Consider the following 16,096-nt stretch of genomic DNA (forward strand, 5'->3'; position numbering starts at 1 on the left):
CTTGCATTTGCAAACCAGCTTGATTCCGTTAGCTTCCCAGCAAGACACATTTCTTTTCAAAGAGCAAAGAGAGGCGGGTGTGCAAGAGGAACCCTCCCAACAGGAGCCGCATGCTGCACAGCGGCTGGGCAGGAGGCCTCCTGCATCACTTCAGTGCCATGAGTTTTCCTCCGAACAGATACGTGGCAGTTTCAACGTTGATGAAAGTGACACTTCAAAACCTGTCTCATTTCTATTTATATTTTTCAAGCAAGAACACAGAATGCTGTGAACAATCTCCCCTTCTCTCCTGTTTCGGACACTCTGAATCTCTCCAGATAAATGTCACTGGGTGCCCAATGATACCAAGCTTATTTTCCAAGTAAACAATATCAAAATATGTGAAGGGCGTTCCCTACTTATTTTATAAGACTTAATACAAATCCCTTAAGAACTATTTCCTTGAAGAACTTAGACTTCATTAGTTACTTCATCCTCCACTCCAGCACTTATTAGTCCCACCTAAAGCTATGGCTATGGCTAAATGAAAAGAATTCCACATGCTAGCAGAGAAAAGATATTTTCTTTGAATGAGAAAATGAGAAACTCCATGAAGACTCAGAACAGTTCAGTCCTTACAGTCCTCTGTGATTTAGGGCAATTAAGGCAGACTTGCCTTCCCCCTCAGCCATCACTTGTCATTTCTGTTTTCAGATCTCCGGTTCCTCAGGATCAAGGCCGGCTCCCTTTGCATGGCTAACACTTGGAAGTGTCAGGAAGGACTGTGATTTCTGTGCTGAAATGTCTAGAAGAATTAAGAGCCCTCTGTGGACCTGGTTATGTGTAAATATGCTTCCCAATGGTACAGCTTCTGAAATGTAAACTGGCCTTGCCTAAACATACTGAAACATAAACTGCTGGCACGGCACCCATGCTGGAAAGGCTATAGTGCATTGTTCTGCTCTACGGGACAGCATAAACAATACAATTAATCATGGTGGACAAGGCTTTGCTGTGTACTGTAATGCCTAGGACATTGTGATCTCGATGCAGATTGGAGCTTGCAGGCACTGCTATAATATAGATATATTGCTCTACCGCTATTATATATATACATAAAAATTCGAGGAGAAGCAGAAGGTTTTCTTGTTTGCTTTCCATGAACAATCAACCCATTGACCTTTACTAACATGATACAGTTGAGAAATATAATGGAAGCTCCTCGTTTGACAAGGCAATTCTGACTTTTTATCTGATGCTGAATCTGAAGTCTGGCCCGGTTGTTTTTTTCGGGTCACATACACAGTGTGCATCACTGGTGCATGAGATGGGGAGGTATTTTGGAATGCTCTGATTTACTCAGAAGCGTTTTGTTCACAGAAAATGAAATTAAGTCTGAGGAATAAGTGTTTTGCTATGAATTATTCACCTTGAGAAAGCTGTAGCATTTAGTTGCTATATTTTATTGACCTATATAGCACTTTTCGTGGGTCCCAAAACACTTTGCAGTATTACAAATTAGGGGTCTCTGCAACTGCTCCTGAAATACTGCTAGAAAATGTCACCTACTGGGGTATAATATCATTCATCACCAAAATGAATGTGCCATCTGAAGTGCAAACTAGCAACTCTTTTAAGAGTAGCATGAAACAAGCTCTTAAGAAGGTAGGATGCCATTTCTCTTAGAGCCCCATACTATTTTAGATGGCCAGATCTAATTTGTCTTATTAGAGAGTGGCATTGGTATGGCATTTTACCAGGCACGTTATGAATGTATTTTTCATTTTCATCAATAAGGTATGCTTACGATTTATTTTTTTAAAGAAACAACATAATACCTCCTAAAAGTTTTCTGAATGTGATAGGATGATTTTTAAAGAAAAAGGAAGCCAGATATGTCACTCAAGATCTGATTTTTCAGTTGACATTAAATATTTAATTCCATTTTGTTCCTTGAAAAATTCTACTTCTGGGCCAGTGCGAAATAAATCAGCATATTATCTATGTCTGCCCTCCTTGTACGAGCTAGCAAGATCTGAGTCACAGCAAAGCAACCAAGTAGCAATTTGTTAGAGAACTCCTCCAAGGAACAATATCATAATTTATCTATATACAGGCATATACACAATGCTTATTATACATGGGCATGTCAATGATTTAAAGTGTAGCTTAGTTAAAAAAAAAAAAAAAAAAAAAAAAGCACAACAAACCACCATATTATTGTCTATTAATCATTGTCCTTGGATGTTCTTCCATCAATTTACAGGACCTCTTCTGCTGTGAATGCTAGCAATAATGATTTCACAAGCTAGGATCATGAAGACAAGCATTAAATGTTGTTTATAACTATATTGGTTGTTGATTAAAGAAAAATAAATAAATCCCCGTGGAGCCATGAGAGCTCTCTCTAGAGCCACCCTTCATATCCAGCCAGTAAACCCTAAGATGTCCTGACAGAGTGCTTGTGTATAACCATAAGCCAGCCTAGAAACCAAGAACTTGGCTCATTTAGCTAATCAAAACTAGAATTTCCATGTCCTAGAGCATTAATCTGTGCCCTTTGTCTCAAACCCTCCTGTGTTAATTACTCTGCTGGAAGAGAGGGAAGTCCGTGGCTGCCTGCAGGACACTGCCAGCCAGCGTCCCAGCTCCGCAGCAGTAATGGAGACCTAAAGACTGCCTCATTTGCTTTCCAAACCCACTTGGCCCTCAGCTGGAAGCAAAGAGGCACCATTTGTCCAAAGTGCCCGGACTTCAGAGTGGTTCCACCTGCTCTAGCACAAACTGCATGAGAGGAGAATGAAACCAGCACAAAGTACATGAGAAGAGAAAGAAACCAATTACAGCACACTACCATGGCTCATGGGCCACAGCTTTCCCTTCATCATCTATATATTCTGCTCCCTACGGGGCAGGAGAAGTGTTTTTTTTTCCCCATGCCTGATGTGTCATAGCCCCTAATGCAACACAATCTAATTAAAACAGAGGCTTGAATAGAATGATCTCCATTTCATACCAACTAGAAACTTGATTCCTTAATTATATCTCTTTAAAGAACTTTCATAATTCTCTCAGGTCATTCAGTGCATGCTGAGGTAGGATTTGGGGGAATTTTGTGTTAGTTCTGTGTAATTTAAACATGATGTTTTTACTGAAGCAACTGTTTCCTTCCACTACTACTGAATCATACTGTATTTGCACATGGGTCTGCAAAATTTCATCAAAGACACTGAGACACCTAAACTGTATTGTACCACTATAAGTAGGGGGGATGCAGACAATTCTGTTCTACCAGAGAAAGTTGTCTTAAGACTCTCAAGAATACTTACCTATATACTGTGTTTTCTCTGTGAAGGTCTTCTAAACCACAAAGAATCTCTGCTGCATAAAACAAAGCTCTTTCCTCTTCAAAGCCTGGGTTTCCCATGTTGTAGATGTGAAACTTCAGGTCACCTCCATTCATTATGGTCAGAACTAAACACAGTGCATCCTTTGTTTCATAGGCGTAGGCTAAATTGACCTAGGAAAACATTTGTAGCATGGTTTTGACAGTTCAGTTATCTACTAAAGAGAAATCACTCACTTTTCATTAGCAATTTTCACTAGATAAAGAGGAAAAAAAAACATTGAATTTGACAAGGGCCTTATCACAATAGCAAACAGGCATTTTACAAGTATAGAAAAATGTTGTTATGTTAGAATTAGGTTATGTTGTTATGTTAGATATTAGGATTTTATAGATTGATTTGTTGAACCCAGACTACTCATCATCAGAATCCCCAAGTTTAATTCTCAGATGCTTCCAGGCAACAGAAATCTTAACAGACAAGGGGCGATCCAACTCCAGCTGCTCTGTTTTGTTGGACAGCTGTCAAAAAACCACCATCTCAGTGGGTTCCCAGATAGCCCACAAGAGCTGGCAGAACTCAGGAAAATCCCAAGTCGGGCAGACCAGTTCCACGTCACTGGCTAGATGCTCCTACCAGCCAGTCTCTTCTGATCTATTTGGGCTGAATCTCCTTCAGTCTGCTCCAAGCTCCTCTCTCCCAGGCTCTGGGGATTCAGGTAATCACGCAGGATAAAAATAGCTCAGCCTGATGCAAGCCCTGATGCAAGTCAAGGCTGTAAAGAGCATCAAGCTCACATGGTAGAAACAGGCACCTTGCTTGGTGCATTCCTCACAGACCACAGATAAAAGCGAGACTCTGCAAACGCGCATGGAGCAGGACTAAGGTGAAATGTGGAAGGATTGGCTCCCTACAGAAAACGGCACCTTTTCTGTAACAGGAGTTGGATCAGATACAACAGGAGAGGGTGCCCAGCAGGTGAGCACAGAACTAAGCTCTAGAGAGTTCAATACTCACTACAAACTGACTATTGACTTTTTCTAAAATCTGCTTTTCATTTAGTGCCATGGATTCGCCTTTCCTCTTTTTTATTCTCTTCTTCTCTAATCTTTTGCAGGCGTACATCTTCCCTGTTGCTCGGACTTGGCAAGCGCAGACCTGAGAATTAAAGAGAACAATTGCTGGGTAAGTCAAAGAAAACACTTTTTCTGGGTTGCACTTTGCTCCTCACAATCTGGTCTGATCTGATTTAGTCCTTTTAAGGCTAGAGACAGTGGTGGAGCGAATAAGGCTTAGGCGGGGGCATCTGGGGAACCGTCTACAGTTTCCAAACCTGCTGTGTAATATTGGTTTAATTATTCCACTTTCCTCCGCCTGCTTCCTATCCCACCTCCTTTTGTCTGTGTAGATGGTAATCTGCTCCGCAAAGGCCTGCCTCTGCCTCCTCAGACTCTGCTGCCCAGGCAGTGACCTCAAGCCATTAGTAAAATACAAGTAGGGTGTGACCCTAATTCGACTGTGACTGCAACAGTCAAACACAAAATAATTTTCGAAAGTGTTCTTTTGAGATTGCAGTGTCAAGAGAGGTTAAGTAAAACCGTCAGCAATTAATGAAAATCAGCCTCTGTCTCATCAAGATACTGTAACCTGCAGTGCCTGAGAAGCAAGAAACAGTCTTAACAGAAACTTTCAGAATCACTCACCTCCCCAAAGCCGCCTTTCCCTAGCACCCTGTACTGCCTAAACGTGTTTTTCGTTACTGGTTGCCTGGAAGAAAAGGAAGAGAGAGAAAAAAAACGACACACTACATTTAATGCACTCTCTGTGATTTATTTATTTCAGGGCATACTTTTGAAAAGCAAAATAGATAAATATTATATAATCACATTATTTCAAGGTGATTATATTATATAATATAATATATAATTATGTAATTACATTACTTCAATACTATGTATGGCCTGAACTTTTCAATTCCAACATATTAAGCTGTAATAAAATACAACACATTAGTGAGTCATCAGGATAATTTCTGCTAGCATCTTAGGACTGAGGAGGGTACTGAATCTCCGTTACACAGTTTTGGCCTTTGTCAAGCAGAGACGAGGCCTGAGAGCTTGCAACAGCATTTTAATTCCACAGCTCATCTTGTGATGCAGAGGAATTTTTTAAGGGTCGTGCTGGGCTAACATCTAATTATTTTGGTCTTCAAGCTGAGAAAAAGAGATCCAAGATTCAACCACTATGAAAATACTTCTGTTTTCTTGACCTTAAGCAAAACAGGAAATCAATATGAAACAAGCAAAAAACAATCCCGGGAACTGGAGAGGAGAGCTTGGATCCCATTCACAGAAGGGTAGGAGCAGGAAGCAGGGCTCGGAGCCCTTCCAACCCGACCTGAATTACCTGCCTCTCGGGACAGCACCGCTGGGCAAGAAAGGAGGAAGAGCATCTCTTTCCTTTCAGGCATGTGAAACAGATTATCTGCAACCACTCACCTGACAAGAAAGCCTTCTGGTTCAGTTTCTTGAGCAAATTAAGCAGAGGGTCTTTTATTTTTTTATTTTTATTTTATATATTTTTTTTCCCCTCTGGTGAGTTAACCTGTGTGAATTTTCTGTAGCAATTTAAAGGCCAAATTAGGGGTTAAATAAGTCTTTCTGACAGCAGAGTGCTCCGCAGGGGTACAAGATCTAATGAAATTCCCACAAAAATCTGCTCTACCAAAAGGGCTCCAGCCCTAAATCTAGCTTCTACAGCTTTTGCTATCATCAGAGTTTTACAGTGTGACAGAGAAAGAACTCAGGGCTCTGAGATATCTGATTTTGTGTCCACCAGTCTATCACTAAAGTTTTAAAATTGCATTAGCAGTCGATATGAACGTTCATCAGAACCTCGTCGGAGCTTTGTTTTCCTCTGGCGAGCAGCCAGCCGGCAGAGGGAGCACAAAAACACGGCTGTTCCAGCAGCGGCGATGATGAGGTTGATGACAATAAGGAATAAACGTTAAAGTGAATCTTTTCATTTATGCTCATCATTGTTTTTAAAAGTAGAGGGAGAAAACTCTGCAAATAGCCAAAACGGAAAGAGGAAAAATGCTGTTTTCAGGCTTCTAAGAAGATACTGCAAATTCTGTTAGGGTTAAAAGCAACAATTAGCAGAGATAACTACGTGCTCAGCAATGTCCCTGGAGTAAATTGACTGTTTGACTCTTCACTGGAGCCAGCAGGCTGCCAGAAGGAGCTGTTGATCACTCCACGCTACTAACAGCTCTTTGCTAATCCTAAAAACAGTTCTCCTTAAGCCGGATAGGCGCAGCCAATAGCTTGTCACATTTGTTGGGGGAATGGAAAAAAATAAAATCCTCAAAGCATTTGAGAAAATTCCTTATCCTGAATGTGAAAATAGCTGGGAAATAGCCTGGCTAGAGATGAATCATCTGATGTTTTTCAATTGAAATGGAAGAGTAAATGCTGGATTCAGAGGAGGTGGCATGTGGAGCATGTCTTGGCATGAAGCAGCTCTCCCCTCTGCCCACCACCTCCCTTCCCCCTGTGCGGCAGCTGTGTAGCTTTCCAGGGAGAGTAACTGGCACAGCTCCTTTGATCTCGGAGCCCTTATGCTCATATCCACCACTCGAGGATCTGGTCCCAGCTCATCTGCTGTAATTAATTCCATTTGTGGCAATTGGGGCTTCTCTTGACTCAAGGTCGCTGTCACCCAGCAGTGGTCATCTGCTATGGCACTCACCAGCAAGGAGGGGGCAAAGGTCCCGCTCCCTGCAAATTAATACCAACTAAGGCAGCTTGCTCATTAAATGTGCTCTTCAGCGTCTAGCCAATAAATACCATGTGGGACCTATATGCTGCATTTTTGTCTCTTTACGGCGTTTTAATAATTGTGATAACTGGTCTAGACAAAAAGTCACCATATTCGGAGCGTAGCTAAATAGAAAAACAACAAAAAATCTGAATGTATTTTAATCGTACCTAATACCATTAAACAGCAGAACATTCAAGCTTTAGAAGCCAAAACAGGCTCCCTAGTGTTTTGGGATGGATTTCTCTTTTATTATTTACTTCCCTACCAAGCAGCATCTGTTTCACTCTTGCTTGGGCAGTGTTTGTGAATGCAAAAGCCAGAGACTGGATGTGTATCGTACATTTCGCGCTATAGATACACAAGGCTAGGTCATAAACAAGCACAATGTGTCCTCCTGCTGTGCCACGAATAGCTCATTGTGACAGGGCCTACAATGAAATTGGCCACAGAGGTTTCCCAGATCACAGAGGAGACTTGGATTCCTACTTTTTATGGGCTGTACGTCTTGTCCTATTCACCAGGCATGCACGAGCATACTGGGCAAAGAAGCTGCCCAAGCTGCTTGCCTGCCACCTCCAGGACAGCGGTGTCCTTGAGAGGGAAGGCAGTGGCTGGAGAGCATTCCTGGGTGAGCTTCCTTGGAGTACAGCTCAGGGAAACAGGGAGTGAGTCTTGATGGATCTTTTGAAGGAGAACAGCATAAAGAGGGAGGGAATTGCTGCATCGAGAAGGCCATAAATGGCAAGCACTGGGAGAAGGTACTAATGATGCTGAAGAAAGGACAAAACTGATTTTGCCTTCAAGACAAAGGGACTGTACGTGCACCATCTCAGCTGTCAGATTTTGGCAGTATTCTATGAGCTTTGCATGGAAAGTGAAATAAACCTTTTGTATTCATTTCTATTATAAATAAATAAATAAATAAAATATTGTGACTTACCTTTCCAACCACTTCCACTGCAGAAACCTGTCGAAGTACATGCTGTTTAGGTATTCTTGGAATGGTTCCCCACTGAGGTGGTCAAGGACAGATCTATCTCAGATGAAAAGGATATATAAGCATTTTATAATCCTGATCTTGGAGCAAAAGAGAAACAAAACAAGACGAGAAAATACAGACTTCTTGAGCGGTAGGGTCATTTGACTCCTACTTAACTCCTATTTTATTTTACTCATGGTTTCAGCCTAGGAACAAAGTGATATGTTTAATGTGTTTCATAAGAGAAGGAGTTACAAAAGCTAAATAGAAATATGCACTGATAATGCTTGCTGAAAATTAACAAGAAGTCTTCCATTGGCTTAAATGAACTTTTACAAAGGCTGTTAAACGCTAGACAAGTATCTTTGCTTCTCTTAATAAATTAAGTCTGGCTTAACACAACACCTGCAGGAACTGAGCTCCTAAACTTTGGGGGATGTTTACATCTGGACTGAAAATTTCTGCCTGAAGCCCGTATCTGTCCAAGACAGACCATCAGATGTTATTTTGAGGAAAAAAAAAAAAAATCAGTCTGAATTCCTGCTCTACAGAAGGATTAATAACTGATTAAAGTCCAAGGGCTTTTCCTAACAGCAATGTGCCTTGTAGAGTAAAACAGAAGAAAAAGAGTCTGAATAGTGATCTGGATTTGTTCCTGGATCAAGAGAAGAATTTTGGGACTCGCAGAGTAGCTGCAACGTCTTTATGAAAGGCCAGTATGCAACTGTGACAGATAAGTATGTTGCTTGTGACAGGCAACAAGCAGCCAGAGACTAATAGACATCCCCTGAGGAGGGCCAAGGGTTCAGAGAGAAGAAAACAGAGGCTGAACTGAGAGCTGCCTGAGATGGAAGTGGTCATGCTGCTTAACAGGGGACTATTGACCTGCTGGTTTGGGGTCCTACCTTGCTTACTGGGGCTCTGCTGGCTGGAGTGTCTATATCTAAGAGTAAATAGACACTTTTCTAGATTTTGCTGTAGGAGGAAATACTCTGAAAAATGACTCTGGTTTGGGAACAGATAAACTGAGGCTCATCCTGGGGTGGTTCTAGACATGAGCAAACATTCAGGAAGAATAATGAATCTTCTCAGTTCAGTTCCTCTCCATTCATGAATGACTATTCCTACGTTTTTGGATTTATTTATTTATTTTTTAATAATGATTCTTGCACCATACATTAGGAACAGGCAGGTAATTGCAAATATTCCATATTCAAAAGACAAATTGCTGCTGTTTTCATTGGCTGTGTCCAACTTCTGATTGGACACAGATCATACAGTATTTGTTTTAAGGAGATGAAATATTTCCCCTAAGTGAACATATTTTTATTTTTTTTTTCTTTTTAAAGAAAAAGTCTGCCTTAATGAGTTTTGCCAAATATCCAAAATCAAACTGAAAATTATAGGGGAAATTGGAGGGAGGCAGGGGAAGGCAGTCAAAATATTAAAGGTCAAAGCAGCAGATACAGTTATACATACATTTCTTCTGCAGACTGATCTTAACTAGAAGGACTTGTCTGAAACTCATCCCTGCTCCTGCTCCGACAGGATAGAAAGTTTCAAATTTATGTGCATGCTCCCTTTTTTGGTCCGGCTGTGAACACTTCCAAAATTAACATTATTCAGTACATTTAGTAAGTACCAACAGCAAGTCTTTAAAACTTCTCTTTGACTCCGTTTCAGTCCACCTAAAATGATCATCAGCATATTTATGAACAAGGTCTCAAAACTGGCTAATTTATCTGTTTCAGTTGAGAAGAAGGAATGGCTGTCTGTGAACAAGAGCCTGAATTAAGTGGTGTCCAACGCTAGCCTATTTCTTTCAGTTAATTAAAAGCTTCACGTACTTTAAAGAACAATAGCTGCCTTTCACCACTTGTTTGCTTTTTAGTTCCCCTCCTTGGCAACAACAAAGTGCATTTTACAGTAAACTGTCAGCTTTCAAATCGATTTCAGAAATGGAAACAGACATCAGGGTTTTTTATGTCAAGCACAGCTCTGCCTTTGTCATTGTGACTGGCACACACAACTGGTGCAAGTTATACTAGCATCTCAACATGACACCGGGCCAATGCAAGTAAACTAGCTATGTTATAAGAGAAGGCCAGAAATAACCCACATCTCCTACCAACGCAAAGAATAACTGAAAACAGAAAAGGTCAATGAAATGAGTCAAAACAATGAATGACAGCGGAGCGAATTTTACAAATCCCCATTACATCACCCAGGGAAAACAAACTGTGCTCAGCCAGAAACCACATGGGCCAGCTTGTGATGATCCCTCCTTTTCATATTTTTGTTGGTTTATGATCTACTGGCGTGAACATACTCGGGTCAGTACTTGCAAATGCAGATCGCATACCTGGAGCTTTAGAACATAATAGTACAAATCGCCTCGCTGCTACAAAACCTGATAAGCCTTTTCCCAGACAAAGGATGAAATAATGCACGTACGTTTGAACTCCACAGACAGACAGTAAAGCATTAAAAAAGCTCCATTCTCCTGCTGAAGATTTTCTGGAAAAGCCATGCAGAGCAAGTTTGCACATTCCTCTGTCTAAATGGACTGTATAGCCACTTAATTTTTATTCATTTTGAAACAGAGATGTTTTCTTTGGATACATTAGCATTGTAGCTCTTTTCACACGGCATGAAATCCATGGCTGGTTTACTTGGCTAGAACACTCTGTCAAATACCTGAAACACTAAGTGCCTGTGTGTAGTGTATATAATGGCATGGAAATATTTATTATATTTCGTTCAGATGAAATGACTTCACTCCTTGTCAGTTATGCCTCCAGGATTATGAACGTAAACTGAAGAGACATGCCTCAGATTCAAATTGCAATTTCTCTTTTTACCTGTCACTGTCTTTACAAGCTGCTGACTGCAGCCGTGTGGTCTTTGGATATCAAGTTATACTTACTTTGTACAGTGAGAGAATAGCTCTTTGCAGGGGCTGTTTTCGAGTTTCTCCTCTGTCTGTTGGATAAGATCTTGACTGACTTCTGGAACGAAGGCTGGAGACTGGGGGGAGAACAGAGGGGCACATTATCTCTGTGACGAGGTGCAGATTCTCCTCTGTTAGCATGTAAAGGACACATTCATTATTTATTCCCTGAGCTGCTTCAATTCAATTCCAGCGGTTGTGTAAAAGCAAAGGAGCTTTACGTCAAACAGCAGTAAAATAGGATACCGTGGTAACTCACTCCACATTCCACTCTATCCTCATATTGCTTTTCTGCCTCCTCCTGTACCTTCACCTCCTTGCCCAACCTCATGAATATGCAGGACCCACTCCTTGCCAATTCTTTGAACTGCTCCCTCGCATCCCATGAAAAATGTGCTGGCCTGAACTGTGTACAGACCATTCTCTTAAACAAAAGAGAATTTGCTCAGTGTTTTCACTTCATTGATGATTCATTCTGCTGTCTGAAAAATCCGTCTTCCATCTTTCTTTTTTTTTCTAAACTATCAAGATTTCAAAGGAAAACAAGAGTGGAGCATTTGTATTTATTGATTTATATATAAATAACATAAAAAGATGCTTGCAAAAGTGTCCGGACACTTTAATTCATCATTAGAAGGACAGGTTTAAAATAATCATTTCAAAAAGAAGCTTTGCCAACCAAGCACATAAACTCTTTTCATCCTCTCCTCCCTTCAGAGAGACTGTACATTCAGCCCCCTCAAAAAGCCCTTACCAAAGAGAGGTCTTTTGCAGCATGCCTCCATGGTTAACCAGTTCAGGACCTTTGGGACTAATTATCTATAAAGACAGTTTTTAGGCAGCCCACATTCTCACGCATTAAAAGTACACTGTAATTACATAAAGAAGTGTATATGCATGCATGTGTGAGTGCCTGTGTGTGCGTGTACACACTTATTTAAAGACATTTCTCCCATTCACACGAAAGCCCCTTCCTATAACCAAAAGATTTTTGGCATTTTCAGTATGCCCAACCATAGACGACAACAAAAAACATCTTTCCTTGCAGAAGACACAGCACTTGGTAAGGTTCCCCATCCATGGCCGTGACCACCAGATGTGCTGAGTGGGTGGGTCACAGAGCATCATCAGTCATTCCTGGCCAGATGTTCTCATTAACTCACCCTTAGTTAGAGATATCTTGGCAGGCACTGCAACGCATTGCAGGCAGAGTTCAAAAACACTGGGAATGAGGACAGAGGAAGGGGCAGAGGTGGAACCGGAGAAAATCTCCAGCATGGTGAAAGCTGAATTAAATCTTTTATCATTTTCTTCCCAGTGCTGAAATGTGAATACGAGCCTGTTGTGACAAGAAAAAGTAAGTTTGTTCCACTTGAATGTTTTTTAATAGGACCCATGGTTTACAGAACTGTCTGTGCACGCTGCATAAGGCAGTCTCACTATTTAACCTTGAAAGACAATCTGCAGAGCATGCTGGATATCTTTGACCTTGCTGAAAAATTTCCTCATTTCCGCCATATATTTCTCCATTTCCTCAGATATATCCACTGTTAATCACAGGCAGAGCATATCGCTAATAATTAAGAAGTCTCACAGTTTCTTGATAGGCAGATGAGCCTATTATGGGGCTGAGAACTGTGGGGCACATCTCAGTTTTAGGACAAGAGAGTAAGGAGAAGCAAGAAGAGTGAAGCACAGGAAGGAGGGATGAAACCCCAAAGTCCTTTTCTCCAGTCCTACAGCTGCTGGATTAAAACTACAGGGGGAAAAAAAAAAAAAAAAAAAGAAAAGAAAAAAAAAAAAGGAACCAAAGCCTAACAACTAGCAGCATTTCAGTTAATTTTGCAAGAAACCATATGAATGAATACTCCTAGTTTGTATGTCGCATAGTCAATGGGGTGTGCTATACAAGCTCCTCTGCAACCCAAAGTTTGCACATGGCTGCGTGAGTCTACTGCTCTGACACAGTTATTTTGAACATCTTTCTGATTCATAGGGTAGAGAAAAAATGCTGAACTCTGTAGTCTTCATACTTATGTGAATCAGGAGTGTCTTTTTCTGACCTGAAAGGGGCTATACTTCAGAAAAAATGATATTAGGACCTCTAAATGTAGTTGCTACCAGTAAAATCTAGGATTTCTTCTAGATTTTTAGGCCAAAATTGGGAACCAAAACTAACTATTAACCCCCTAAACTAAAATAATTAGACATTTAGGCCAAGTGACTTGATTCTTCCAGGTGCCAAGCAACTTCATTTCCCATTGGCTTAACTGGGAGGAGGTAAGCTGCTTGGTGTTAGTGTTGTAGACTGCACATAAGTATTACTAATGGGCAGCAGATCCACACACAAATTTACCACACAGTAGCTTACTTATGTTACCATCCCCTAAAGACTCTAGAGCTTTGAAAAAAAATCCGTTTTTACTCAAGTCCCAAATTACAAATAAAAGGTCCTCACTATGGACAGGTTTGGACGTTCAGTGTGCCTCTTCCCCTTTCCCATATCTCTGTGTCCTCTCTGCTGCCAATGTTACAGCAATAATTCCATCAAATTCTGTCTGAGATCAATGTGCATTTGAAAAAAAATATTCTAAACATCAGCTAAATTGTTTTCATAAAGGAGAAAACAAAATTCTTATAGAGAAAGGGGAGAAGAATGAATGAAACAAACTGTAAGACAATGTGGGAAGTACTTAAAAATGGCATGAACTTTCGCCACATTTGTGGGAGATACAGTCACCACTTGGTTTTTCAAAACCACTCATTGCTGACCTTTGAATCTTTGCTTCCTCTGAACATATCAGGAGCAAGCTAACAATATCAAGGTAAGTAAAGACACACAAATACGCTGACATTCTGTACATGGACTAGAGCCTTCCAGTGCAGAGCAAACACTTCACTAGACCACTTCATTTTCTGTAAGAGAAAACTCCTTTTTGTCAGGCTAATCATTTCCAAGGGCTCTGTAGGTGCAGCAGGACAGGGACTGTCATTATGCAGCCCTTTTTGTTCAGAGCAGAGTGGGGGCAGATTCCCCATGCATATGGGGTGAGCATACCCAAACCTGTCCAGCCCTGCCCGGAGTCCTAGGGAGTCTTTGTACAACCCTTCCTGAGGTTTTCCCTCAGACCTCACTGTTCCCACTGCCCCCATCAAATAATCCTTTCCCTGTTTTGAGTACTGTGCATACCTACCGCCTGCAGATGTTAAAACAAAACCAGAAACAATTGCAAACCCAAACCCAGCCCACCAACCTACTTTCGCTCACCTGGAGAACAATTAGGAAGCACAGGTTATGAGCACAAGCAAGCATTTGGATCCCAAGAGCGAAATCATCCAAAGGTAACACTTTGACCACTTAAGGAAGAAAAAGTTGCTTCTTCCCAGGGGAGGTGCAAAAGGTTTCTGCAGCCCCGATGCTGTGGTTATTAGCACTGTTCTCCTACTGCGTTGTGGGTCCTGGCTGTAAAAGCAGGCTTGGCTTTCACAGGGGAACAGACACCTTTCTGAACGTATTAAATGTCCCGCGGCAGCTACGAAAGCCACGCACCTCCATTAAGATATCTGAGCTTGGGACAAAGGATTTTCTGCTAACTCTTCAGAAACACCTGCAGAAACCTGTTACATTCCCTTGTATTCAAAAACAAACCACCGAGTAGTTTTAACAAGTACAGTCTTTTATTTTCCCTGACTATTCTATTTCCCAAAGGCAAAGAAAGTGATTTTGATCTCACTTACACTAATGTAAATCAGAAACGAAGCCAACCGAGTCAACAGAGTAACACCAGGGTAAAGCTAACGGGACTGGAACCAGATTCATGGCCCAAGACTCTGGCACTGCAAAAAGTGCTTAAATTGATCCAACAACATTTTTTTCTCTCATCAGGTTACCTTTCTTTTTGACCAGACAGTTTAATAAAAGGCCAAAATCCCCAACTGCTTTCACCAGATTTTAACCAAAATCTCCTCTCTCCTGTATCTTCTCACATACGGTCAGAAACTGAAAACTTTCTTACATTTATTTTGTCAGCAAAGCAACATCTCAGTTTATGATGCCCTCTTGTTTAATTTTTCAGAAAAAAAAATACAGCTAGGAATTGGATTGGTGTTCATCCAGAAAACCGGACAGGGCTACACGGTTACTTCTGACTGCCAGGGAATACTCTGAGAAAAAAATCTGCACTTCTAAATTTTATTTTATTCATTTTTTTTTCTGATTTAAAAGACAAAAGATAGTCTCCCAGTTGCTCTTCCAGTTCCAGAAGTGGCTTGAAAATTGCAAATTCTTGGTGGGCGCAGAGGGCACCACAACAGGAACACAGCCTGGTTTGTCCTGCATTGCCAGACGCAGCTGTGTGCGTGCTGCACCTGTAACCAGCCCTCTCACGGCACTTGGCACCTCACTAAAGGTACCAAAAAGAGGTGAAATCCAGTTTAGACTCACACGAAAACTTCCAGGCTGCATAGGTCCCCATTATCTGTTATTTTAAGTGTCACCTTGTATTACGATACTTTAAAATGTAAACTCTCCTTTTTGACAGCTCAGTAAGTTTTGCTGCAGGCTACTTCACTCAGCCCATCAGCCCATCAGGCTTAATGGAACAGGACAGAAAACAAGTAAGCCTCCTCCTAGGACCTTCCCTCTGCCTTTAACATGGTGCTTGCAACACTTCTCATGGTACTTACACTTCCCTGACAGTGGGGAGGACACCTCACCTCTCATCGATCAAAATCAGCTCATCAGGCTCATTATAAAACAAGCTGAAACGCTGGCAGTGCCAAGGGAGGCATTCAGGAAACCTCTTATAATTTTACTTTTTCCTTAAAAAGTGTTATTTGTTCTAATTTTTCCTTGAGATAGAACTGCCAAATCATTGAAATGGGTGACTTCGGTCCAGATGTGGTGCCTCGAAGTCTGTGGAAGTGAAAGCAGCCAGCCAGCTAGCTGCTGTAAAAGTATTTTCCTGCTAACTCCGTCAGTTGGGGTTTGCCGTTCTGAAACCAGGGTGGGGTGAGCAG

General features: G+C 41.3%; 1 protein-coding gene across 3 annotated transcripts in view; it reads right to left on the reverse strand.

Annotated features, from left to right (window-relative positions):
• Positions 1-16,096, reverse strand: part of GRK5 (G protein-coupled receptor kinase 5) — a 165,200-nt gene that overhangs the window by 23,733 nt on the left and 125,371 nt on the right. For 2 of the 3 annotated variants that reach the window (XM_082765183.1, XM_082765184.1), the window contains exons 5-9: positions 11,054-11,154; positions 8,089-8,181; positions 5,030-5,093; positions 4,344-4,484; positions 3,309-3,499 (exon numbers count right to left, since the gene is read on the reverse strand). In XM_082765183.1, coding sequence (XP_082621309.1) covers positions 3,309-3,499; positions 4,344-4,484; positions 5,030-5,093; positions 8,089-8,181; positions 11,054-11,154 — 590 coding nt within the window. Of the gene's footprint in view, positions 1-3,308; positions 3,500-4,343; positions 4,485-5,029; positions 5,094-8,088; positions 8,186-11,053; positions 11,155-16,096 lie in introns of those variants that run through there. The other variant, XM_082765185.1, reaches the window with a different exon arrangement.

The sequence above is a fragment of the Aythya marila genome (genome assembly GCF_965140915.1).
Source record: "Aythya marila genome assembly, chromosome: 7".
Taxonomy (NCBI): Eukaryota; Metazoa; Chordata; class Aves; order Anseriformes; family Anatidae; genus Aythya; species Aythya marila.